The sequence below is a fragment of the Lissotriton helveticus genome, chromosome 1_1, assembly GCF_964261635.1.
Source record: "Lissotriton helveticus chromosome 1_1, aLisHel1.1, whole genome shotgun sequence".
Taxonomy (NCBI): domain Eukaryota; kingdom Metazoa; phylum Chordata; class Amphibia; order Caudata; family Salamandridae; genus Lissotriton; species Lissotriton helveticus.
This window is the reverse complement of record NC_136057.1, coordinates 332,397,626-332,423,263: the sequence shown is the minus strand read 5'-3', so window position 1 is coordinate 332,423,263 and position 25,638 is coordinate 332,397,626. Positions and strand designations below refer to the sequence as shown.

Here is a 25,638-nt window from a genome sequence, read left to right as displayed (position 1 = left end):
TACCACCGCATACAGCACCTCTGCACTCGGAAACCCCAGGGCAGGTAAACTCAAACAGTTGGTGCTTTCTTGGATCTTAGCCCATAGTTATCTTAGGTCCAGATGAACAGTCCTGTAAGTTGTCTGTAAGTGTACCCATGCAGTGTATGTTTCTCCCATAGGATAACATCACCAAGTTCAAGGCTCATGCCTCACATCTGACTGCTATCATTTTCTGTTATTACTGTACAAATTGCTAATGTCTAAAGTAGTCACCTGATTCCGATATTCTTGGTCTCACAATTTATATAAAAATCATTATTTTTCTAAATTTGTCTTGAGTTTCTTCTTAAGTGTGTGTCTCATTTATTGACTCTGTGTGTACAAAAAATGCTTAACACTACCCCATGATAAGCCTAAATTGCTACCCCTCACTACCACAAAGAGAGCACTTTTGGATTATTAATTTAAGTCTAGTAAGCTAATAAGGATCGTCTGGACTTTCAACATAGTGTACCTCATTTTGGAGCACTAAGTAAAAAGCCAGCTTCCTACACTGACAACACTCGGTTGATGTTTTCCTATGAGAGAAACTCAAATACCAGCAAGGAGTCCTTCTCAAACTGCATGAGAGCAGTCTTAGTCTGGCTCAAGAAAACTCAACTACAATGTAACCTGGATAAAACTGAAATCCTTTTGTTAGGGTCTAACCTCCCATACGGATTGATCTGGCGCTTGGCCAAATGATGGACCTACTCCTCCTCTGCCAGCTCAAGCAGTAAGAAATCTGGAAGAAATATGTGACAACAACTTATGCTTCAAGACCCAGCTCCACTTAGTTGCCAGAAACTGTATATGGATCCTAAAGGCACTCAGAAAATTCCTCTCTCTTCTTCCTTTGGAGGCAAGCAAAATAGTAGTTTGAGCAACAATTCTTTTCAGATTGGACTACGCAATCAGCTTGCATTTGGGTCTACCTGCATACTTAATTTGTCATCTACAGGTAGCTCAAGACACAAAGGTTCATCTGCTTTTCAACCTTCAAAAATGTACACATACCTCACCTTTCCTTGCCAAGCTGCACTGGCTCCCAGTCTGCCAAAGGATCACCGTTAAAGCACTATATCCAGCACATCGGGCCCAGAATAACGCTGGCCCCTTCTTTCTGAATAAAAGAAACAAAGGGTACCAGCCAAGCAGAAATCTCACCTGATATCAACTTTTCTAGTACACACAGCCAACATATGGGATAGCCTTCCAACAAATTTAAAAACTGAATGCCTTTTGCCAATCCCTAAAAACCAAAATTTTTAGAAAGTAATGCCCTCTCTCCTACACCCCACGTTACTTATGAGGCACTGCCGCGCCACTGTATATAAGCAGCTGCTCGCACTATAAAAATAACGTAATTCGTTCATTCCATAAATTGGTGAGGATGTGGATACAAAAATAGAGGATAAACGACTGCAGACATATGAAAAGCAATAGCAACTTCAGGCAGAAGGGTGGTTCAACCCTAAGCACAGCCCTAACCTTCGAAAGTTCATGAAAGGACGAAACTTACGCAGTTACCTTTTCGATTTAGTAGCCAATTGGAAAGTGACTTTTCAGGCAAAAATAAAATAAAACCACAGTAATGCAGAGGTTTGAAGAACTGGTCCAAAGGAATTGTCAGCACTGAATTCAAATCCAACCAAAAAAGATATCATTACTTGTAAGTAGAAAGTAAAGAAACCTTTACTCATCATCTAGTCCCGCCGCTCATGTACATTGAACAAAGAGTCTTGCCCCAAACAGAAAATAAAACAAGCTGAAATAGCAGCAATATATCCTTTTAAAATAACTACATTTAAGTCCTTTCTCAGCCTAAATACGACCAGCCCGAAGAACATAGAAAATGCCACCATTAAAGTTAAAGCATTGGCAAAGCCAGTAAGTCTTGACATTGGAATTTACTGGCTTAATGCTATCTGGCAATGCTAAACATTTTTTGTAAAAAGCATTGCAATTTGCTGTTGTTGTGTAATATCAACAACAACAAAAAACCATGGGGCAGATGCATCAACGAAAATACTGATTGCAAACGGTCAGATTAGCAGAATCTGCCTCTTAGCAACCGGTTTTTGGGAATGCATTAACCCAAATGCAAAATCACAATTTAAGTAATAGCAACATTTTTAATTATTTAAATTGCGAATGCATTTAGGGAATCGCAATGCATGATGCACTTTCAAATTTCAAATTCGCAAATAGAGATCGCCAAGTACCATCAATTTGAACTTGATGGTAAATTGCAAAAACTTTGAAAAATGAATTAAAGTGTATTTTTCAAAGTTTCATGTTACACACACACATGCCCTTGGGGAATGTATGTGCGCAACATGTGGTAACCTGGCAATTTAAGGGGTGCAACAGGGTGTCCTTTTGGCACACTTTCACCCTTGAAATTGCATGTGCAATTTGCAAGAACCTATTTGGCACTTGCAACTTGCGCATGCAATTCCCATTTATTCCTATGGGCCTATAGACCCATAGGAATTAATGGGTAGCTATTCCTTAAATGCGATTCGCAATTTGCGAGTCACAATTAAGGAATATGTAGGAATTACAATTTTGTTTGCGATTCCTACATGCATAGGGAATTGCGAGTCCTAATTAACGATTTCTTAAAATTCGCTATTTAGGATTCTCAAATCTTGACTTTGATGCCATATGCTGTACATGGCTGAGTAATTTTGTAGGGGTCGGCATGTGTGTCATTGCACATGCATGAACCTGACATACAGAATGACTTAGGCGCCATTTAAAAAAAATGTATTTACCAATCCAAGACAGCAGCGTCACTTAGATCACTCAATGAAAAAAAGGAAGTGTAAGTGTGCAAAAGCGTTTTTGTGAAGGATTGGCCGCTATTTTCTGCCTGGCCTTACAAAACAACCAAGAGAGCGAGAGAGCAAACAAAACGCAGGGTTCAGTTGGGGAATCGGTACCGAAACCAGAGACTCAGAGGGAGACCAACTCACATCATGACGCCCCATGCCTTTTCTTTGAATATAGAGTATAAGAGGAGTTAGGTCCCACTTCACTTTTTTGTGTTTGGACTTTGATTTGGACTTACCGAAGGACTTGCCCCTAATCTGACCTCTCACAGGAATGGCTTTAGAAGCGGGATGAAGTCAAGCATCTCCTTAAAAAGGTCCCAAATTGAAGAAAAAGAAAAAACAACTATGAGAAAAGAACCTCCAGGAAATGTAAAAAATCGTGATTGAAGATCCAGAGAATGGGTGATAAGAATGGGAAGCACCAAACTCTAGGAAGGAGAAGGAGACAGGAAAATAACCTGATAAAATATCCAATAGAATTTCCACCTACAAGATGTGAAAAAATCTACCACAACTCAGAGTGACAAAAAGGCAATGAAAAATAAAGAACACAAGTTGCAACGCATCCTTTAATCAGAACTGCCTCCTTAAACATTGTCCAAAAGGAACGGACATCACTGGCCATGGATCTTGTTTCATATGGGAATGGGATTCCTGGACCACATGTTATGGACAGACCATAATCTTAGAAATGGCTCTTTATAAGACTTCAGCACACTTTTACTCTGAAAATCATAGCACTCACTTAGGAAGTGAAGACGATCCATCTTCCAGAGTGGTTTTGCACAAGCTCGCTACTACGTGGGCACTAACAGCCTGATTCATGTAGGTAAATTGCACTCGCAAAGGGCCAGATTCTGAGAATCTGGCCCTTTGCGAGTGCGATTTTTGCATTTGGTATTCATGATACCAAATGCAAAAATCGCTATGTAAGAATTCGCATATTTGCGTGGAATGGCATTTAAGGAATCTCTAATAGAGATTCCTCAAATGCTATTCATGACACAAAACAAAATAGCGATTTTGGACTTTTGGGGCCGCTATTTACCGACAGGTCAGACCTGTCGGTAAATAGCAAAAACTCAGAAAAATGCTTTTAAAAGCATTTTTCAAAGTTGCATGTAGCACACACACATGTCCTTTGGACATGTGTGTGCGCAACACCTGTCCAAAAGTGCATTTTAGGGGTGCTACAGGGCGTCCTTTGGACACCCCTGCCACCCTTAAAATCGCTATCTTAGTTGCGAGTAGCAAATTGCTACTCGCAAATCCCCATTCATTCCTATGGGCCTCTTGGCCCATAGGAATGAATGGGGAGTATTTGCGAGTAGCAAATTGCTACTCGCAAATAAAGAACATGTAGGAATCGCTATTTAAGTAGCAATTCCTACATGAATGCCGTTTTGCGTGTCCTCAATAGCGAATCGCTATGATTCGCTATTAGGGACACGCAAAACGGCATGTACATGAATCAGGCTGTAACCGCCTGATTCATCAAGGTAAATTGCACTCGCAAAGGGCAAGATTCTCAGAATCTTGCCTTTTGCGAGTGCAATTTTTGCATTTGGGATTCATCATCCCAAATGCAAAATTCGCTATTTAAGAATTCGCACATTTGCGAAGAATTGAATTTAAGGAATCTCTATTTGAGATTCCTTAAATGCAATTCATGAAGCATTTTAAAATTGCGAAAATGCAATTTTGGGCCGCTATTTACCGAGAGGTCAGACCTCTCGGTAAATAGCAAAAACTTAGAAAAATGCTTTTAAAAGCATTTTTCTAAGTTGCATGTTGCACACACACATGTCCTTTGGACATGTGTGTGCGCAACACCTGTTTCAATTTGCATTTAAGGGGTGCTACAGGGTGTCCTTTGGACACCCCTGGAACCCTTTAAATCGCTATCTTATTTGCGAGTAGCTAATTGCTAATCGCAAATAAGGAATACTCCCCATTCATTCCTATGGGCCTTTTGGCCCATAGGAATGAATGGGGAGTTATTCCTTATTTGTGATTAGCAATTTGCTACTCGCAAATAAGGAATGTGTAGGAATCGCTATTTATTTAGCAATTCCTACATGAATCCCGTTTTGCAAGTCCTTAATAGCGATTCGTTATGAATCGCTATTAGGGGCTCGCAAAACGGGAGATTGATGAATCAGGCTGTATGAACCCAGAACAACTTGTAGGCTGCCTTTATGGGTAGCTCACAGCATTAAAACTCCAGGACAGGTGGGGTTAACTATGAGCTGACTATGTGCTGGATGCAAAATTTCAAGACACGCTGCTCATCAACTCATTCGAAGCTTATAGCTTTGACCGTTGGAGGGTTTCCAAAATGCCTTTAATGTACATCTCTGCACTCTACCTACAGTAGGCCCTTGTGTTGGAGCGTGGCTCTCTTCTGCCCATGCGATACACCTTTTGTCTGTGAGATAATCTTACACTGCTGCTGCTTGCACTGCTCTTGTTTTGTATGTAATTAAATCTAGCACTGCTGTTATCATTCATGTACTTGTGAAGTAGCAAACAAGGGGGAATGTAATCACTAACCCCCTGCTTGGGTAATAAAAGAGATATTATTGGGAGCAATGGGCCAGTTAAAGTTGTGGACTTTGGTGCTACTTGCTCTGCTGCATTAATGACAGCATTAGTTCAGGTTGCACTATTGGTGCCTCTTATATTGCCACTAAATGCGCGAAAGAAGCTTCTGCTGCTTTACTGACGCCTTATATTGTGAAGTTAGAACGGCTGGTGATACATGCATCACTGAAGTTCCTGCCTGTTCTAATATTTTAGAGTTTAACACTTGCCAACATTCCTTGACTTCTAGTTCAATCTGCTAACAATAGTCAACCTTCACTGTTAAACTTATTAGCAATGTATGTCACTTGGCAGGCATTTTCTCTTTACATAAGGGGGTTTGGCATAACATAGTTTGAAGAACACTACTCTAAGCCCACACAGAGTAAATATATAATTTCCTGATACAATCCTACTCTTCTTCTCTTTATTTACCTTTTCAGTTGCCAAATCAGGACTGATAACAAGAGGTTTACTAATGGGAGCATTAGGATATTTGGCCTCCGATATATCCATCTCTGTATCCTTTTCATCACTAGCCAAGTCATCTCTGGACACCTCCTTTGAATAAAGAAAAGCAAGCACAGCATTTACAGCTAAGGGCAGAATTCATCTTAATATATTATGAACATTATGTTGAATATATCAAAGGTCACATATGCACTCATAAGCATTGGTATTGACTATTGCAATCACATTACCTGTTCCTCCAGCACATCTTCAAGGTCCTCCTCTATGTTGGGGTCGAAATTGGTCACACGTTTACTTTGTAATCCAACAACATCCGATGCTGGCAACAAACTTTCAAGTGACGTGTGCTTGAAGCAAAAAAAAAAATCTGTTCAGCAAATTTATGGACCATGTATCTTCTGCAGAATTGTTCTAAAATCTATATTGCTACAATGATGTAAAATATCTGTATGAAAACTAATAGTGTATCAACATATTAAACAAACTAGTTACTTACCTTCAGTAATGCTCTTTCTGATGGATACTCTATCTAACCACAGATTATTCACCTTTAGAAAATCTCCAGGTGCCAGACTGGATCCAAAAGATTTAAAACAGCATTGCTCAAGCACACCTGTAGGTTGCATTGTGCAACTCTATGCTGACGTTGTTCTGCCTCAGTACTGTTGAACAGAGTTGTACATATGAAGCACCTCTACACGCGGATGTCAGTTTCTTTCTTGACTCTGTCCAGGCTCTGGAACATGGGATACAACAATAATCAGTGCTATCAGTGTGCACATTATTATATTGTTACTTTTACGTTTGAAAAGTAGACTAGAGTTTTCACCATAAAGAGCCTTATTGAAGGTAAGTAACTTGTTCTGATGAATACTTCTAATTGCAGATTCCTCACTTTAGAATATGTCCCAAATCAGTTCCTCCCAAGTGGTGGGTCTGTGGGATGGCTCAAATCAAAAGTCCTGCCAAACCGAGCAAGTAAAATGCCCTTACCATCGAAACTGGCTGTCACCACCAGGCGGCTGGACTAAACAACACTCTATGACTCTATGTCGCTGAGCCCCACCCTCTTCAACGTCTACATGAGCCCCCTCGCGGCCATCGCATGCCAACACAACCTCAACATCATCTCCTACGCCGACGACACCCAGCTGATTCTCTCCCTCACCAACGACCCCGCCACCGCCAGAGCCAACCTTCACAAAGGGATGAAAGACGTAGCCGAGTGGATGACAACCAGCCGCCTGAAACTGAACTCAGACAAGACGGAAGTCCTCATCCTCGGCTCCTCGCCCTCCGCCTGGGACGACTCCTGGTGGCCCCCCGCCCTGGGCACCGCACCCAAAGCGACAGACCACGCACGCAACCTGGGCTTCATCCTGGACTCCTCCCTCTCCATGACCAGACAAGTCAACGCCGTCTCCTCGTCCTGTTTCAACATCCTGCGCATGCTACGTAAGATCTTCCGGTGGATCCCCACCGAAACCAGGAAGACGGTCACCCAGGCACTCGTCACCAGCCGTCTGGACTACGGCAACGCCCTCTACGCCGGAACCACCGCCAAGCTCCAGAAGAGACTCCAGCGTATCCAGAACGCCTCGGCGAGACTCATCCTCGACGTCCCAAGACGAAGCCACATCTCCAGACACCTGAGAGACCTGCACTGGCTCCCGATCAACAAAAGAATCACCTTCCGGTTCCTCACCCACGCACACAAAGCCCTACTCAACCAAGGCCCAGGATACCTCAACAGCCGCCTCAACTTCTATGCTCCCAAACGCCACCTCCGATCGACCAACCACGCCCTCGCCGCCGTCCCCCGCATCCGAAGAGCGACAACAGGAGGAAGGTCCTTCTCCTACCTGGCCGCCAAGACCTGGAACTCCCTTCCGACCCACCTCCGCCTGACCCAGGACCACCTCTCCTTCAGGAAGAAGCTCAAGACCTGGCTGTTTGAGCAGTAGCAGCACCCCCCCCCTAGCGCCTTGAGACCCTCTGGGTGAGTAGTGCGCTCTATAAATGTCCTTGATTGATTGATTGATTGATTATGTCGTAATCAACAAACAACATCTACACAGACTCCAGACCATCCAGAACACCGGCTCAATACTCATACTTGACCTCCCATGCTGCATCCACATCACACCTCACCTCAGTAAGCTTTCCTGGCTCTATAGTCACACATGCAGCCAATCCAAACTTCCTACACACAAATACAAAGACCTACACAACACAGGACCAGAATATCTGAGCAGCTACATACACTTTCACCAACCCACCAGACACCTACTATCTCTCCTATTCTCACTCACACACACTCTCTGCATATGCAAAAACAAAACTGGAGGTTGCTCATTCTCCTACATCGCCACCAAGACATGGAACAACCTCCCTCAATACATTAGAGCATCTTCCTCACTGCCGGAGACCTGGCTCTTTTGTACAAGCACCTTGGGGACAAGATACATACGCACCTGCCCAAGGACCTGGATATCCTCTTGAGTGATCAGTGCACTATACAAATCAGCATACCATAACAACATAACCTAACAAGGAAGTATTGCTTTGTGAACATGTCCACTGGTGTCCAGGTCATGGCCTGACAGATATCCAGAATTGAACTTGGTGTGCCAATACAGCTGTAGCAGCTTGGACTGTGGTCGAATAAACCCTCAGTTCATCTGGAAGCTGCCTCTTGCCAGGGCTTAGCAGAGCTTAATACGGAGGACTGTTCATCATGACACAGTCCATCTCTACACTGTCCTGCCTTTCTTTGCCCCAGAGAACACCACAAAAGGCTGATTGTCCCCCCGATGGTCTTTGGAGTGATTAAGGTAAAAGCTCAAAATTCTCCTGGGGACCAACCTATTGAGTCTCTCCTCTGTTTTTTGAAAGATAAGGAGGACCAAAGAACACTGGAAGAGAGATGGACTGATTAATATGAGTCACAACCTTTGGCAAAACGGCTACCCTGTTACTCAACATCACTTTATCTGGAGAAAAAGAGGGGTAAGGCAGGTGCACTGAGACAGTTTGAGATTCACTTACGTGATAAGCAGGAGTTCAAGTGACCAGTTAAAAGGCTTTCAGAGTCAGGACGTGTAAGGGACATCTGTGTGGTGGCTCAAAAGTAGTCGCACTACGCAAAGCTACGTTAAGACGTTCTCGCACTACGCGAGCTCCGCATAGCTTCGCAAGCATGCGTAGTAGCTTGCTGGAACCGTTTGCGAGCCGTTTTTCTTGCTCAGGAGCACGTTGATCGTGTTCGGGGCGCTGTCTGCGTCCTCGGTGGATTGTAGCATGCGACCGTACCCATTCGGTGGGCTACGGGCGCGGCCAACTTGTTTTTTCAATTGTCCCAACCGCTCGCCTCCCCTATTTCCTCTTCCGGGTCGCGCATAACGTGTTCGCGTTGTGCACGTCATGTTCGGGACCACAACTACTTGTTCACGCTGACAAAGTGCGTGTTCGCGTGAAATCGCTCACGAACTTACCCACGTGGTCGGGATGGGCGTGGTCATCTTGTTTTTCACACTCCTTGCTATGGTTCTGGGCCTAGTTTTCTATCCACCTTTTATCTTTGCAATCTTTACCTATTTTCACAGTTTTTCTTACTTTTTTTACTTATCATCTATCTCTCTCTGTCCCTAAGTTTATATTTTGCATTTTATTTCTACTTTTCCACCTTTTTTTTTACTTTTCTACTGTTTTATTTTACTTCTTTATTTAAGCTCCTACTTCTTCCCCCAACATTTTTTTCCTTTTGTTCTAACTTTTCTTTTCCACCTCCACCTCCACCCCAGAACCATGGCAAAGGGGAGCAGCAGAACCGGCTCGAAGGTAAAGGCGCCTGCCCCCAAGAGCCGGCTGCCTTGCGGCAGATGCGACCTGCAGGGGTGCACGCCCGGAAACTTTTCGGGGAGGCGGAGGTGGCCGCCCTGGTTTTTTTCATCCAGCGCCACCTCCCCTTGACCTTGGCAGCAGGCGGCAGGCCAGGCTCCGGTTACCTTCCAGAGGAGCATCACCGCCGGTGGGCGAAGGTGCGCCGGGCAGTCTTCCGCCGCTCGGATATCCGGTGCACCCACCAGCAGCCGGCCCACCGGTGGGCAGACATTCTGGACAGGGAGTAGGACCTGTTGGACCTGCTAGGTGTCGAGGTCGTGGGGCTTGGTGAGTAGCTAGTAATATTAATATATATATACAGTAGTATAAGTATTGTTTATAATTCTTGGACGAATAAGTAACACGATTACTGGTGCGCTTAGTTACATTGCAGATCAATTCCGTCTCAAAATCTTCTGTTATTGTATGACACAAGTGCTGCTCGCCACTTCTCTTACTGGTTTGTAACTTTGCACTAGCTTGGGCTGGTGATTATTGATGTTAGAGTTTACTTTAGAGAACTGAAGTTAGTTAATGCTATTGCTAGAGTCTAGTCCTTACATTGTCCTTTAGTGAAATAGTGGTGGATGGATAGTATTAGTTCATATTTTTGTAACGGTCTGCATGATGCCTCCTCTGTCACTGAATGCTTAGTTAGTTCTTATTTATCCCACCCTTCCATAGAACCGGTTTGAAGTTTGTTTACTGAGTGGTAGGCTTAGCAGCAATAGCATTGTCACGTCAGTCAGTAGCATGTCATATGACGCAAGCAACCAACAATTTCGTGTATGCACAAATTTATGCATGTGTCCTCCATCTCATCTATGCATGTTTGCGGGCAAAAATAAAATGGAAATGCCGATTTACTGAACAATTGGTCCGTCTGGATTCTGGAATAGGTGGTGTAGGTCAGGTGGTACTGGCTTCGTTAGTATATTCTGCAATCAGAATGTTTATGGAACATTTGATTAGTGTTCTATAAGTAGACGGTCTGTGAATCCTGCAAGCCGGTAGTCATTTAGACTTCAAAGTCAATTTTATTGCAATTGTTGTTTCCTAAAATGTTTGAGAGGATTTTTGAATGATGTATTTGTTTCACAGCACTCAATGTTTCTCTTTCTTTATTATTTCTTACATGATCAGCACCACCCAGGGGCAAGAAGACGGGGCTCGAATCGGCGGGACAACCACCAGAGGAGCGCTCCTCTACCGAGGATCCTGCTGCTGGCCCCAAGTAAGTCCTACAGTGCTTCTATTATTAACAATTATATTTCCCTAACTTTTTAACGCACCTTATTTTTTCCAACCTATTAAGCCTCCTTCCTAATTGAATGTTAGCTAAACCTTCTTTGGTCTTCAATTTGTTTTCCAAATTTTGGGTATCCAATGCCATCCCTGACTTTCAGTTCCTTCAAACTGCCTCTGCCCGATGACTCTCTGTGCTACCACTATTAGACTGTCTGTAGCTAAGCTTGCCCTGTTGGCCACTCTTTAGTTAAGGTATTCTTTTGAATAAAGCTGTGATAGAATAGCTTTAGCCACTGGGTCCACTTCTGTCTTTTGCGTTGTCCTGAGTAATCTCTAGTCTTTGTCAATTCCCACCAAAAAAATGCGCAACCAGATGTTTGCCTACTAATTTTTGTTAGGTTAGTATACTACGACCACTGTTGTGGTTTTTCTCTGCACAGCCACATACAGAACTATGCACAAGAAAATAGGATGTTGGTGATAGGGAGGTTGGACCTTACTTACACCCTAGTCACAGAACTCAGTCAGAAGAACCCACAATTCAATGACCGTCTACTTACCTAAGTGTCTCAGTCATAGTCATTTGTCCCACTCCCGACCCCCACACGAAGATAGTTAGATATACCCAATGATTTTATTACACAACCCAGAACAGAAGAACACCCTTTCGCTCACTCACTCGTTTAAGACCACAACACCCCAGACACTCAAAATATACCACAGAGTCTATGTGCAAGTTAAAAAACTTTATTTTTTTTAATAACAAGCTTTGTATTGTTGCAACTTGTAAGTTGTTCCATGAAAAACATCCAGCTCCACCATGCAAAATAAAGAAAATTAAATACTATACATTTTGTACAACTAGTGCACGATAGAGAACTGTGGGAATTGTGGGGGACCCCTCACCGTATACTGGTTACACATGCATCTTTCGAAAGCTCTACAAATTTCTGGTTCGTAGAAGGCAATCTTCTCATCTGCCTATGAGAAAAATGTTTCACGTTAGACAGTGAATACAGCTATGCCAGTTTTTAGCAGTCATGCCAAAAAGTGTAACATTATGGATAAGCAAAAGGGACTAACAATACTGGTTTGTCAACCTCTTTAGTTGTATGCAACACGCATGTGGCCTCAAAGGTGTCTTTCTTACTGTGCAACAAGCTGCGAGGTAACATGGGCAAAACAGTAGACCCGGATATAAAATGGTTACATGGCTCAGGCTAACTTTCCAAAGACTAGAGTAGGAGTAGAGATTAGATGACCCTAGGGACCATCTAATAAATTAAAACTAAACACTGTCTAATGACTGCTGTACAGTAGTACGTAACTGTTTTTTCAATCTTCCTTCCTGGTGAAAAAAGTACAACTAGTAAAATAGGGGGAGGTGTGCAGGCATCTAAAAAGGTGTACTTGCTTTTATAGGTGCACAATCACTACCAACCACCAGTGCCGACGGGGCCATCGGCGATGCTAATGCCATCCAGGAGCGTACAGTGGCTGCGGCACCTGCAGGAGCACCAGTGGGGGAGGAAACTTCAGCGGTGGGCGGTGGTAAGTTATATTCATTACTTATTTGCATTACTAGGTGGAAGGGGAACATTTACCTCACTGTGCTATGAGACTTATTAAGAAAGTATGAATTTGAAGTTGTACTGGACAATATACTATGGTTGAAAAAGACACCCTTTGCAGCATTACCAGCGTAAATGTAATGTAAATGTAAATGTACAGAAATTTATATAGCGCAAATCACCGAGCGGTTTCTAAGCGCTTGCTTAGGGAACCCGTCCTGGTATTCCCCTGTGAGATAACCCCGGCAGGGTATCCGCAAGGTGAAAGCCAGGCATCCCGCCGCGAGGGGCCGTTGTGGAGATTAAGCAAGCTATTGCCCAGAGTCGCAGAGTGTGAACCCGTGAATCGAGTAGGCACCGGAGCGAGAATTGTCGAGTCCATGGACATTTTAGGACTCAAGACCCCGCCGAGACGGGAATTGAACCCTGGTCCCGGGCTGACCTCTGCTTCCAGATCTGCCTCCTCTAACCAGTGAGCCACACTTCTCCAGCGTGAGTTGAGTAAACAAGGCCTCTTCTATCAGACTCCAACTCAGCTGTGAAAGTTATGGAGAAGACTAAAAGTCAGGTCAGATGACCTTGAGGGATGTGTTGAACAAAAAGGGAAAGAAGTGAACTAGGGTGGAAGGAGGAAGGACGAAAGAGATGTAATAAGACTACCATAGAAGGATACTTTGGAAGGTTCATGCACGTGGCTGATATGAATCCGATGCATGGGTTGTTGAAGGATGGGTAGAACTGGAAGGTGAAAGAAGATGCATGCCTGGTTGGGCAAAACAATATGGGTGCATGGATATAGTGGAAAGCAAGAATCATGAGCGGATTTTGTGTCAATGAAACCCAAGGCAAGGAAGGAGTGGACGCATGGGTGGTTGTTGGTAAAAGTGAAACCAGCTAAGTCGAGAATAAAGAATGATAGACATTTACTTTTAATGGGTGGATGCCCCCTAAATGTATTGTATTCATCATAGGTGGAGACTGTCACTGGAAGCAGAGTCTTACTTTGAAAATATAAAAGGAGATACAAAAAAGACTGGTGTTCTTCTGTGTACTCAATTCCACCCATAGTATTAGGGCAAGTATAATGCCGGAAAAAACTTCAACAAATGTTACAGGCAGGGGAAGCAGGAGGATAGATTAGATAGATACTAAAAGTTGCCACCAATTGTATGTACTGCGCTTGGTAGTGCTACCATGCCACTATGTGTTGAATTAATTTTGAAGAATTTCAGTTACAATTCTGTTTCTTTTTTTATAGATACTCATACTCCTTCCCAAAAACCATCACGGAAGGAGCAGCCAGGGCCCGGCAAAGGAAACTGCAGGCCATTGTGGAGGATTACCGCCGGCTGGTGGCTGAGGCCGAGGAGGAGGAGGAAGAGGCGGCGGCAGCAGCTGCTGCCTCTTCCAATGCCCAAGCCCCAGCCAGGCCCCACCTGCAGGAGTACGGCACCACGGTCAGGCAGCCGCTCACCGCCGGCATTTCACAACATCTGCCGCCCTCCCACATCATGGATGCAAATGTAGGTGCCGTGCATTTTGGCAACAACTTCTCCTCCGGGTGGCCAAGCTGGAGGACCAATTAGAAGAGCACGTCAAAATAATAGTGGACAAACACCTCAAAGCCCGCCGATTGTAATGGACCCTGTTCATTTGCCCCTTTTTTAATACTTTTGTTGGTGGGTGGGAATTGGGTGTTGGGGTTATTTTTGTGGGACATTCTTTGGACTTGGACATTGGTTGGGGTTAGGGTGGGGATAGGGGTGGGATAGGACTAGGAGTTGTTTTTTTATGTACATGAATAAATGTTATTTATTTTCAACGTACACATATGATGTTGTTTTGTGGTGGGGTTACTGTTGTACGTCACAAGGTTGACTCTAGATGCAGGGCAGCGGCCAGTGTTTGATTGAAATAATTTATTAATTGACCACATGTGTAGCATGCAAACAGATAGATGCGGTACCCCTCACTGAGTTATATTTGTCCTATTAGTACTACCAGCCTCTCCTCCATTATACCTCCCAGCAAACTTCTCTTCTTACCTGTGATTGATGATGATTAAGTTTGGCACCGCAAGGGCTGCATGGTTTCCCAAGACAACGGAGAATATGCAGTGGTTGTGTGATGGTAGTAGTAGACTAGACACTGGCACTAGCATTGGCAAACAAAAACAAAGAGACAGTCATTTGCCTGAGAGAGAATGTGGGAGAAGTAGAAAAATACAGTACATAAGACTGACAAAAAAATACAAACAATATTGCAACTGCGCAACTCAAAGAAATCAATGGTGTCGGGGACTGCCAAGTACAAGAAGATAACTGTAGTTGTGTTGATGGAGTCAGTAAAACACAATCCAATTCGTAAACTTAAATGCTGTAAAATTAAATTCAAACAATGCCAGCAATTATTTAGATTTATTCGTTGGGTCACTTTGGGAAATTAATTGCCTAGTACACTAGTACATAAAGTGAGCTTGGGTGGGCAAGCAGAAGAAGATCCTCGCCCTGCCTCGTTGACAATCATTTGGTTTCATTAGTGTTGCTTTCACCACATCTGCCCCAGCAAGCGTGTGATCAATTGTTGGTGTAGATTTAATGTAGTAACATCACACCTCAATATAAAACTACACAGCCCGGGGGAAGAGGGTTAGGGTTTGATGAATGGATGGGAACGGGGGTTTGGGGAAAGGTTTGACAAAGAAAAACAGTACACATGGAGACAACAAAAGCAAAACAATGAAGACGATGATTGATGATCCATTACTAACCAATAAATCTAAAGTTAAGAAAAATGAAATGCATGCATGATGAAGATAAGTTATAACTTGATGGTTAATTATAAGTGGTACTTAACTACTACTACACAATTCAAAGGAAGTATTTCTTATATATGATATGAATATGACTTTTGTCTAGGCTGTATGCCCTCTGAGAAACCGTAATACCTGTTGTAGCGGGCTAAATGCTAGCAAAGAAAATTAAGCAATAGTTTAAGTGAACAATCAATTACCAAACACAAGCGTAAAATAAAAGAAGAGGAAAAAAAGGAATCAAAAAGAATTATGAAAATGACACTAAAGTTAATGTATTATCCAGGTCCAAATGTGTAGTTGTATCACGTCATTCATCTTTGTCCTCCCTTCCATGGACACTGTGACTGAATATCATTCTTGGGCGCCTCTGGCTGGATGATGAGGAGGATTGGTGAAAGGCCGGCCTGTAAGTGTTGATGAAAAAAGAAATGGGGTATTACAAAATAAGTTAACTGAATGAAAACATAAAAATCAATTATGGTGTAGTGCAAAAAAGACAAGACTCGTGAGCGAGAAGATTTTCAGACTGAGGTGGCTTGGATACATTGATTAACTCTACTCTTCTAGTTGCACAGCAGTCATCGAAAAGAACAACAAGATAGGAGCCAGCACAGAACAGTTACAGGACCACACCACAACACCGGGCCGTGAGCCTGTGGCCCAAACTCCATTTACCTAAATTTTTCACAGTTCCAGACAAAAGGCATATACAGCAACCTAGCATTTTCCAAATAAAGTGATTAAATCAATGCGCCATTGTCAGTCAATCATACCACTATTCTATTGCACCACTGCACACACATGTAGCCTAGGTCTGCTGTGGTTCTTGTTGATTGGTTGTGTTTACCTTGTATTCCACTTCCTGAAGGCATTCCATCAATCATCTCAGAGCAAACTGACTGACAGCGTGCAAAGATGGTATGGTGGTCATCATCATCCGGTGTGGCACGTGTACGTGTTGTCCAACAGACCACTAACAGCAACTCAGTCTGTAGTGAGTGATTACGATTAAGTCCAGACTGCACCTGCAGTAGTAGGAGTACAATTGGATACATATTATTAAACATGGAAACATTGACCATCACTTGAGACACAAGGACTTTGTTATTATATTAAACTACTAGTATAGTTCTACTTCATGCACATTTGCTCTGAGTCAGCAAGCATCCACTGCAATGTATGGCATCATTCATTTCATATACCTGTCTTTCTCTTTTTTGTGGCTGTCAGATCACAGATGCAGCAGAGCCTTCTGAAAGTGATGACGAGTTTACTTTAATTTTGGAGCCCTGCTCAAGTTCTGACATTGAAGAGTTGTGTATGCCACTGCAGATAGAGGTGGTAGCCTTAAGACAGTGATGCGTTTCAGATTGAAAACAAAACAGAAGATGGCTATAGTCACGTACGTTTCACTTGTTATGGAGGGACTGTTAGAGGCTACATTATTGTACTATTCTCCATCTCCATTGAAATGTATGGCAAGATGGAAATGTATTTAGGGTGAGTTAGGAAGAGGGAGCAGGACTCTGAGGAGTGGAGTGCACAGTTAAATGCACAGATGTGCAACTCCAATAGGTAATTAAAAAAGTAAGAGAAAGGATGGTGTTGGTTGTGAAGTTTGAACCAGAAAGACAGATACACACAAATAAAGGAAGGGAGAATATAACAATTTAAAAGCCTAGTTGTCAGGGAAGTGGAGCTCGTCCTCAAACCCTTGTGGTTCTTCTGACAGAAGTAGGTCATGTAACCCACTAGTTATGTCTTCCGACTCGCTCTCCTCTTCCAGCTGTGATTCACGTATATTGTTGTCTGGTGGTATGCAGTGCTGATTCATTTTGATCATGGTTCTTTTCACAGTTACAATGGCACCAGCAGCACTAAAAACACGCTCAGAAGAGACACTTGCAACAGGGCAAGCCAGATACTTTATCGCCAGCCTGCTGAGCACTGGCCATTGGGTCCTTGTCCTATACCAATACACCAATGGGCTTTGCTCCATGAACACCTCATTTGTGTCATCCAGATAGGCCTGGACCAACCGCTCAATGTTCAGTGGTGCTCCGGTTTGCTCGTCCTCTTTTGGCTTTGCGACAGCAACAGACTTACCCATCCCTTTCTGTAGAAACCAAGCAGCTATTGTTTTGGTTGTGTCTGATGATTAATCAGATCCTGTTGGTGCTGTTGTTGTTATTGGTAGTGTTGGTGATTGCTGGGAAGCAAACGCACTGCTCTCATACTGTGAAGAAGAACTTGACTCTGTCGGATGCTCTGTAGTACTTGCACTGTCCTGGGCTGGCACTGGCAGGCCTCTAATTGAGAGCCGTTCATTTTCTAAATCAGTGGCTTCCTCGGCTATTACAGTTTTGTACTTGGCAACATCCCCTTCTGAAAAAGGAATTACTGCATTACTGTTCACAAATAATTTGTACCGTGGATCAAAAATTGTGGCAGTAATGTAATGTTGATGTGACACAATCTTATTTTGAATCCTTGTATTCTCAGATAATCGGCCGATTAAGGCCTTCGCCAAATAACATGCTTCAAGTTTTCCTTCAACACCTTCGTATGTTTCAGACACCTCCTTCAGCTCTTGCTCTAGCATGTACAACAATGGGATAGCTTGGCCCATAGTACAGTCCTCCCTGCTGACTGCACGTGTGAAGACCTCAAAAGGAAGTAGCATCTCTGTCAGGCATTTAATGAGATCCCATTGCCAAATCTCAACGGTCATGGCTTTAATAACAGTAGGATCCCCTGATCTTCTTGTCATTGTCATGACATAAGCATTAAGTGGTATGTACTGCTCAAACCGCCGATCAAGCATGTAATAAGTAGAGTTCCAACGTGTTGGGACATCCTGGATGAGTGCTTTGACTGGCATTTTATACTCACGTTGAATGACCCGTAGCTGCTTCCGGGCTTTAAAAGAATGGTTGAAATGCGTGCAGATTCTTCTGCAAATGGTCAGTAAGTTGCTGACTTTGCTTTCATTTTTCAGAAAGTCTTGAACTACAATGTTAATGCAGTGGGCCAAACACGGGACCCTGAAATAGCGACCATTTTGCATGGCCTTAACTACATTACTGCCATTGTCGGTAGCAACAAAACCAATGTTAAGGCCCCTTGGTCGCAGCCATTCAAAGACCTTGCTGTTAAACTCAGCCAAAATGTTTGCAGCAGTATGCGATTTCTCCATAGCAAACATGGCAACAGTAGCATGTCTGCGAGTATCATTAAAAATCTCAGCAGTGTCAATGCCTGCAGATATCTTGGCTTTAAAACCTGAAAAAGAGATCCAGTGTGCAGTGATGCACATGTACTCAGTGGCTTGGCAACTGGTCTGTTGTCAGGTGGATACTATGCACAGCACTCTGCTGCAAGGCTTTTCCAAGCAATTCCAGCACGTCGTGGTGTAGTACTGGAACAGCAACTCTGGCAAAATAGTAGCGGCTGGGAACATTACATTTTGGGCAGATGGTTGTCACAAATTCCAGGAAACCCATCCCTTCAACAAAAGAAAAAGGGAGAAGGTCCAGTGCTAACATTTTAGCAAGCTTAGCATTGTAAAAACGTGCTATTGGGTGGTTGCGCTCGTACTTTCCCTCCTGCCTAAACATGCTAATAATGGTACGCTGCTTGGTATTTCTTTCAGTTATGCTCGGTGCAGTACTTCACGGCGCAGACTTCGCACCCGTACTCCTTGGTGTCTCCGGGTTACTCTTACTCTGGTGTCACTGAGATGTTGCTGATGCGGAAGATGTGGGCTCTACCACTGCAGTACTGGGGACAAGGGTACTTTGTGTACCACTACCAGATAGAATGTCTACCTCTTCTTCCTGCTTCCCCACCAACATTAATGGTTCCTGCTTTTATGCTATGTAGGTGGTCCTCCCACTTGATTGCGTGGTGTTTTTTGGCCTCCGGTACTATAGTTTGTACCAAGCTTACCACGACTAACAGAGGAATGACAAATGGAGCATATAGCAATGTTGTCCTCATTTGCGCTAACTGTAAAGAAGTCCCACATTGGGAGCTTAACTTTTGTCTCCTGCTAGAGGTGCCACTTCCAATGCCAGATGAACTGGAGGTTGTGTGTTGAATTTCACTATGTGGCTGCGCAGTAGTACCACTACCTACTTCTGCTGAGGTGGAACTTGTGCTGGATGTAGGACGCTGCCGGCTCTGTGCAAATGTAAAAATGGAAGCTGGAGGTAGTTTTGGTGTGGCCTGTGTTGGAGGTATGCGTGCTACATCCCTACTAGTCGCAGCCATTCTCGATAGGGTTAAAATGTTGGGGCCCGATTCACAGGATGAACTTAAGACTCAATCCTAAACTTACTACTATTTTTGTATTTACAGAATGAACTTACTACTTTTGGTATTCACAGAAGTTAGGATTTTGTCTTAAGTCTGTCTTAAGTCTGTCTTAAGTCTGTCTTAAGTTTGTCTTAAGACAAACTTAAGACAAAATCCTAACTTCTGTGAATACCAAAAGTAGTAAGTTAATTCTGTGAATGCCAAAAGTAGTAAGTGCATTCTGTGAATACCAAAATAGTAGTAAGTTTAAGATTGAGTCTTAAGTTCATTCTGTGAATCAGGCCCTTGGTCTCCATGTCCTCAGGCCCAGGAGTAATGCTTGTGATGACTGGGTCTGACTCGTCATCACCATCATTATCCGGCTGTTCAACATCGCACTCCATAAGTGTAAGGCTTCCTGGAACCTTCCTTTTCCCTAGCCTGGTCTTCTTGGGATGTCTCTCCCTCTCATGCTCAGATTGTTGTGGCTCCCAATTGAGATCAAGATCATCAGAAGGGATGCTTGGCGAAGAACTCGATGGACTAACCCTCCTTTTCCTTGGTGGGGATTTGGAAAACAATAGATCTCCTGCATGAGGTGCTTCCTCTTCTTCTTGCTCTGCATCAGGCTCAATTTCCTGAACTGCCCCGACTTCGGGAGGAACAACAACTACTATTAATTTATTTATTTATTCAATTTATATAGCGCAATTATCACCAGTAGGTCTCTAAGCGCTTGTAGTGTGAAAAACTGATCAGTACAAAAGGATAGGTACCCAAATTAGATCAAGCCCCAAGCTTCTCGGAAGAGGATCGTTTTTAGCTTTTGCCTAAAAGGCAATAGATTCGGTCCTTTCCGTAGGCAGAGAGGTAGTTTATTCCAAGCAGCCGGTAAAGTAGTTGAAAAGGCACGTCCACCACAGGTAGCCATGCGATAGCGAGGGCAGATCAAAAGCGAATCCTCGGATGAGCGCAAAGTTCTTTTTGGAAAATATTGTACCAGCCTAGCTTTAATATAACTGGGAGCATTGCCATAGACTGCCTTATGCGCAATGCACATACCTTTGAATAAAATCCTCTGCCTAATTGCGGGTGGTGGTTGTTGAACAACAAATATTGCAGGCGGTGGTTGTGGTTGTTGTTTTCGTTGAACATCTACTATTGCGGGCGGTGGTTGTGGAACAACTACTATTGCAGGCGGGGGTTGTGGTTGTTCTTTTCGTTGAGCATCTACTATTGCGGGTGGTGGTTGTTGAACAACTACTATTGCGGGCGGTGGCTCAGGTTGAACATCTACTATTGCGGGCGGTGGTTGTTGTTCACCACTTTTCTGCTGTGTTCCCTCTTACATGGAATGTGTACTACTTTGAGATAGCGATAAGTTCAGGTCAGGCTCAGTATCACTGCTTTCCACCATTAGGCTGGCTACCTCTTCCCCACTCATCTGCTTGGGCTTGAGTTGGGGGCTTGGGCCCACTGATGGGGAGGTGCTAGCCCCAGCTTGGACCCCGGTCACCGCTGCTGCAGGCGTATTTTGTTTCCCCAAAAAGGTTTTCGGGTCAACATCAGACTTAAGTGTCACTTCCTTCTTCTTTTCTTCCTTCTTCTTCTCAGCAACTTTCTTGGTCTTGGAGGACCTGGTACCTGCTATCTTTGGGGCCATCTTCTTCAGATGTCAGCAGCAGCACTCAGTTGCACAAGTTGCTGAGAATGATGTCTGGTCAGGTGAGTCACACCACACGTGACGTAGTACAGAAGGACGTCCGTCTGGCAGTAGAACAGGCGATGAATGATAACAGACACCTCCTCTTCAGTCTTTTGTGCACCTACAAGCAAAGAAGGCAGAATAACATCAGTCGAATGTTAATTTTTTTTTAGCTTTCATTTTAATTACTACTAGAAGTATTAGTACACTCAGTAAGAGTAAGAATAGCAAAGAACTAAAATGCAAATGTAGTGGAAGTGGAACTTGTTTATCCTTAATTTGTGCCTCATTTCGGATGGATGCAGCATCAGTGACCTGCAGCAGATAGCAATGGAGATGTGAACAGTAGTAAGCCAACAGGAACAATGGCAAGACACAGGCCAATTTGTCAAAAACAAAACAGCACACTACTCCTACCACCACAGCTCCCAGCCACATCGGCACTCATCACAGGTACATGGGTAAAGGCCAGAAAACAATAAACTCAAGCAGGCCTACATCCCTATATGGCCAGAAAAAGGAGGATGCCTGTTAAACATCACAGGTTAATGCAAAAAAGAAAATCCCCATGGCTAAAAAGTTTGAAAGTTACACAACAACAACACAAACAACAAAGGCATTTACAGTTTTTTACACACACCCAAACAGTTAACTACACCCCAAACACCACATTTGGAAATGCAATGCATTGTCACCCATGCCCTAAATGATGTTCAATTCAACAGACAAAATGGAAACCGCTACATCAAGCACCCCTGCTGACTACCTCTGGCACTCTAGGCCTACTGGCAGCAGAAATCACAAGTTTGTAGGCCTGCGACAAAACTAAAGCACAATGGAAGGTCACACAAAATGGCCGCCCCCACATGGCCTGGCCACCCCCAACAACATGAAAAGAAAGAGAAGACAGACAATACATGCCTATGGCAAAAGGACAATGCTTGGCTTCACAAATTGGCCGCCCCGCCACCCACATGGTCAGGCCACCCTCAAACAACAAAGTACATAGAGGACAGAAACAGTAAGTGGTCCATGCTCCAAAAACTACAACCAAATGACAACCTGAGGATTTTCTTTAGCAAAATGAACAGCATCAACATTTTAGAGAAGGTTTTATGCAACTCGAGACATATTGCTCGCTAGATTGCAAATTCGGCATGTTCGGCAGCGCGAATTGTACAAAACGTTGTTATCGCGTGCCCGAGCACGCACATTGAGCGAGCGAAGAAGACCAAAACTGTAAGGTCGTGTAGTCGCACTGTGCAAAGTTACCAAAACTACGCGAGCTGAATTCTAGGGTTACCTAGTGCGCAGAAAAAGCCATATTATTCAACACACACTCAAAACCTGCAATTCAACACCGAAAACACATTTTGCTAATCAATTCAAAGCCATCATGACCTACATGATGTTACACGTACAACTTAAACACCACAATAACAGTTGAACAACTTTCATGCACCCATGATGATGACTCTAGTAGTACCCTTGGGCCTACTGGCAGAGTAGGCCACAAGCTTAGAGGCCTGTGGCAAAAACACAGTGGCTACACACACAAAATGGCCACCACCACCTGGCCAAGCCACCCACAGTAAGTAAATGAACTCAAGCAGGCCTACACTAACTACATGAACTACTAGGGTTACCTAATTTTACTAATAACAATGAAATTCCACTACAACAGAGTTTGCAATTGAATCCAATGCCATCCATGATGTTTTCCAGACACTACAGAAACATTGTTGGACCCGTGGGTAGTACCTCTAGGCCTAATTGATGAAATTTCAAAGACATACAACTTGGCCCCTCATTAAAGTACAGGCCTCCCTCAATAATAATTTTTAAGAAAGATTGAGAAGCACAGAAAACTGTAGTTAAAAAAACCCCAAACCAAACAACCATTTACAGTACACCAATTCTCAATTCTCAAACTTACTTGTAAAAGAAAAGTTCAAATCCAAAATTCCTCAATAAATCCAATCAAACGTTATGATGCAGCAGACATACACAAAGAGTGATCCTTCCAGCTCCAAATCCAAATGAAAGTGAACACCACATGGAAAAAGCACTGGGAGGAGCCTGGTGGACAGGAACAGGAAGTTGGAGACTCAGGGGCACTTCCTTTCTCTTGAAAAAAAAGAGTAGAAACAAAAAGAGGACTCCTAGCCCAAATAAATACAGCCAAATCACAATCTCATGGGTTTTCCTGAGAAAAATGATCATTTTTTAGAAGGTTTTAACATGCTCGAGAGATATTCTGTGCCAGATTGCAGTTTCTGCGTGTTCGGAAACGCGATCTTACCAACATGGCATGATCGTGCGTCCTAATGACGTGTTCGCACGTCACAATGACGTTATCGCGTTCTCACAGTCGCATGGGATTGTAGTTCTCCGCCCAGGGTTACTCAAAAGGGGTGTACTTGAGAAAAGTGAGGACTGAATTAAGGTCCCACTTGGGGATCACAAAGGATTTTAGGGAGAAACGTGCCAAACGTTTTAAAAACATTAACAGTAAATGTTATTTGAACAATGACATCCTGCTTTTGATCCGGCAAATGCATAAGGCCCGGGAAAAAGGCTTTACAAGTACCCACTGCAAGTCCTTGATAGACCTGGGATAAATAATCAACAAGACATCTGGCAGTTTGGCCTGTAGTGGGTCAGTATTGTGGGTACCACATCAGGTCACAAACTTGTCCTAGCATCCAGCGCGGACAGACTATGTTGAGGAATGCCACACAGCAAAGATGACTTTCACATCTTCAGGAGGAAGACTGAATGCAGTAAATTGTCAGTGCTTAATGTGCATGCATGGAGGTGCAGATTGTGCAAGCCTGGGTGTAGGATCCTGCCCTGCCCTGCTAAGGCATGACAAGCTCCTGGTTTTGGGTGACCTGAATCTCCATTTGGAGGACCTTAGGAATAAGGAGGAGGCATCTGATCTCCGCCAGGACTTGCAGTCATTACATCTAGGCTTGAAATCATACTCCCCTACCCATCAGCACGGACACCTACTCGATCCGGTGTTTGCTAGCTGGGAGGATGTAGATGTGTCTACCCCTCTCCCAGTTCCCTGGTCAGACCACTTTTTGGTGCCTTTTGTGATAGGGATGCCAGAGATTGAAAGTCCGGAGGTAGTAATGGGCAACCACCCGTGTAGGAAGTGGAAAAACTTTGTACATGCTGATTTTAATAGAGAGATGATTGGGGGTGGCCCTCCGGGTGGTTCTGACAGTGATACTGCCTGTGAGAATGTGAAGAGGCGTATAAATAATGCCCTCAATAAGGTGGCACCGCTGCTCTTCAACAAAGTGAGGGGCAGAATGCACAAAATGGCACCCTGGTTTACCCCTGCCTTACATCGGGTAAAAGCAGAATGTAAACGTTTGGAAAGGCAGTGAGAAATTCCGGAACCAGGATAGATTGATATACAGGGAGGAACAGAGGAAATACCAAGCCACCCATTATAAGGCCAGAATTGGTACGGCGGAGAATTCCACTAACGAACTATTTAAAATATATAAGGAAATCTCCTCCCTGGCTGCTACGGCTATGCCAAGCAGGTGTTCTGTTGAGGAGTGCAATCGGGTTGCAAAATACTTCTCGGAAAAGGTGAAGGAAATGTACTCATCCTTCTCAGGGACTGTAATGAGAAATGCTGAATTTGAATAACAGATGGGAGAAAGAAAGACAGGGCTGAGACTGAACAATTTTACGGTTCCCCCTCCTGAGACCCTAAGGAGTATCTGCCTTAGTGTTAAACCTGGATCACCAAGAGATCCTGCTCCACCTAAGGTGATGGGGGAAAGTTTGGATACTCTGGAGCCATTCATTAGGCATGTGTTAGAGGTCTCGTTCAGTCTACACACGCTGCCAGGTAACTGGAAACGAGCCATTGTTCTCCCGGTCATGAAGAAGCCAAACGTCAGTCAAGGTAAATTGGAAAATTTGCAACCCATCTCGCTTCTGACATTCTTGGCAAAGGTGGCAGAGAAGGTGGCTAATCGCCAACTCATGACTCATCTGGAAGACGCGAGTCTCCTCCATCCGTCACAATCGGGATTTCGGGCAGGGTACTCCACGGAAACCGCCCTACTACGCGCTACGGAAACCATTAGACAGGGGGCCGATGCGGGGCACACTATGGCTCTGATCATGTTAGATCTTAGTGCCGCTTTCAACACTGTAGCCCACTACACCTTGCTG

The 25,638-nt window shown here is 43.8% G+C and overlaps 1 protein-coding gene across 14 annotated transcripts in view; it reads right to left on the bottom strand.

The window, feature by feature from the left end:
* LOC144804990 (V-type proton ATPase 116 kDa subunit a 4-like) overlaps positions 1-25,638 on the bottom strand; it is a 6,844,636-nt gene that overhangs the window by 2,962,239 nt on the left and 3,856,759 nt on the right. For 12 of the 14 annotated variants that reach the window (XM_078671938.1, XM_078672103.1, XM_078672214.1 and 9 more), the window contains 2 exons: positions 6,146-6,262; positions 5,880-6,005 (listed from right to left, as the gene is read on the bottom strand). The exons of the other annotated variants lie outside the window; for them this stretch is intronic. In XM_078671938.1, the coding sequence (XP_078528064.1) occupies positions 5,880-6,005; positions 6,146-6,262 (243 nt within the window). The remainder of the gene's footprint in view (positions 1-5,879; positions 6,006-6,145; positions 6,263-25,638) is intronic. 14 annotated transcript variants of the gene reach the window in all.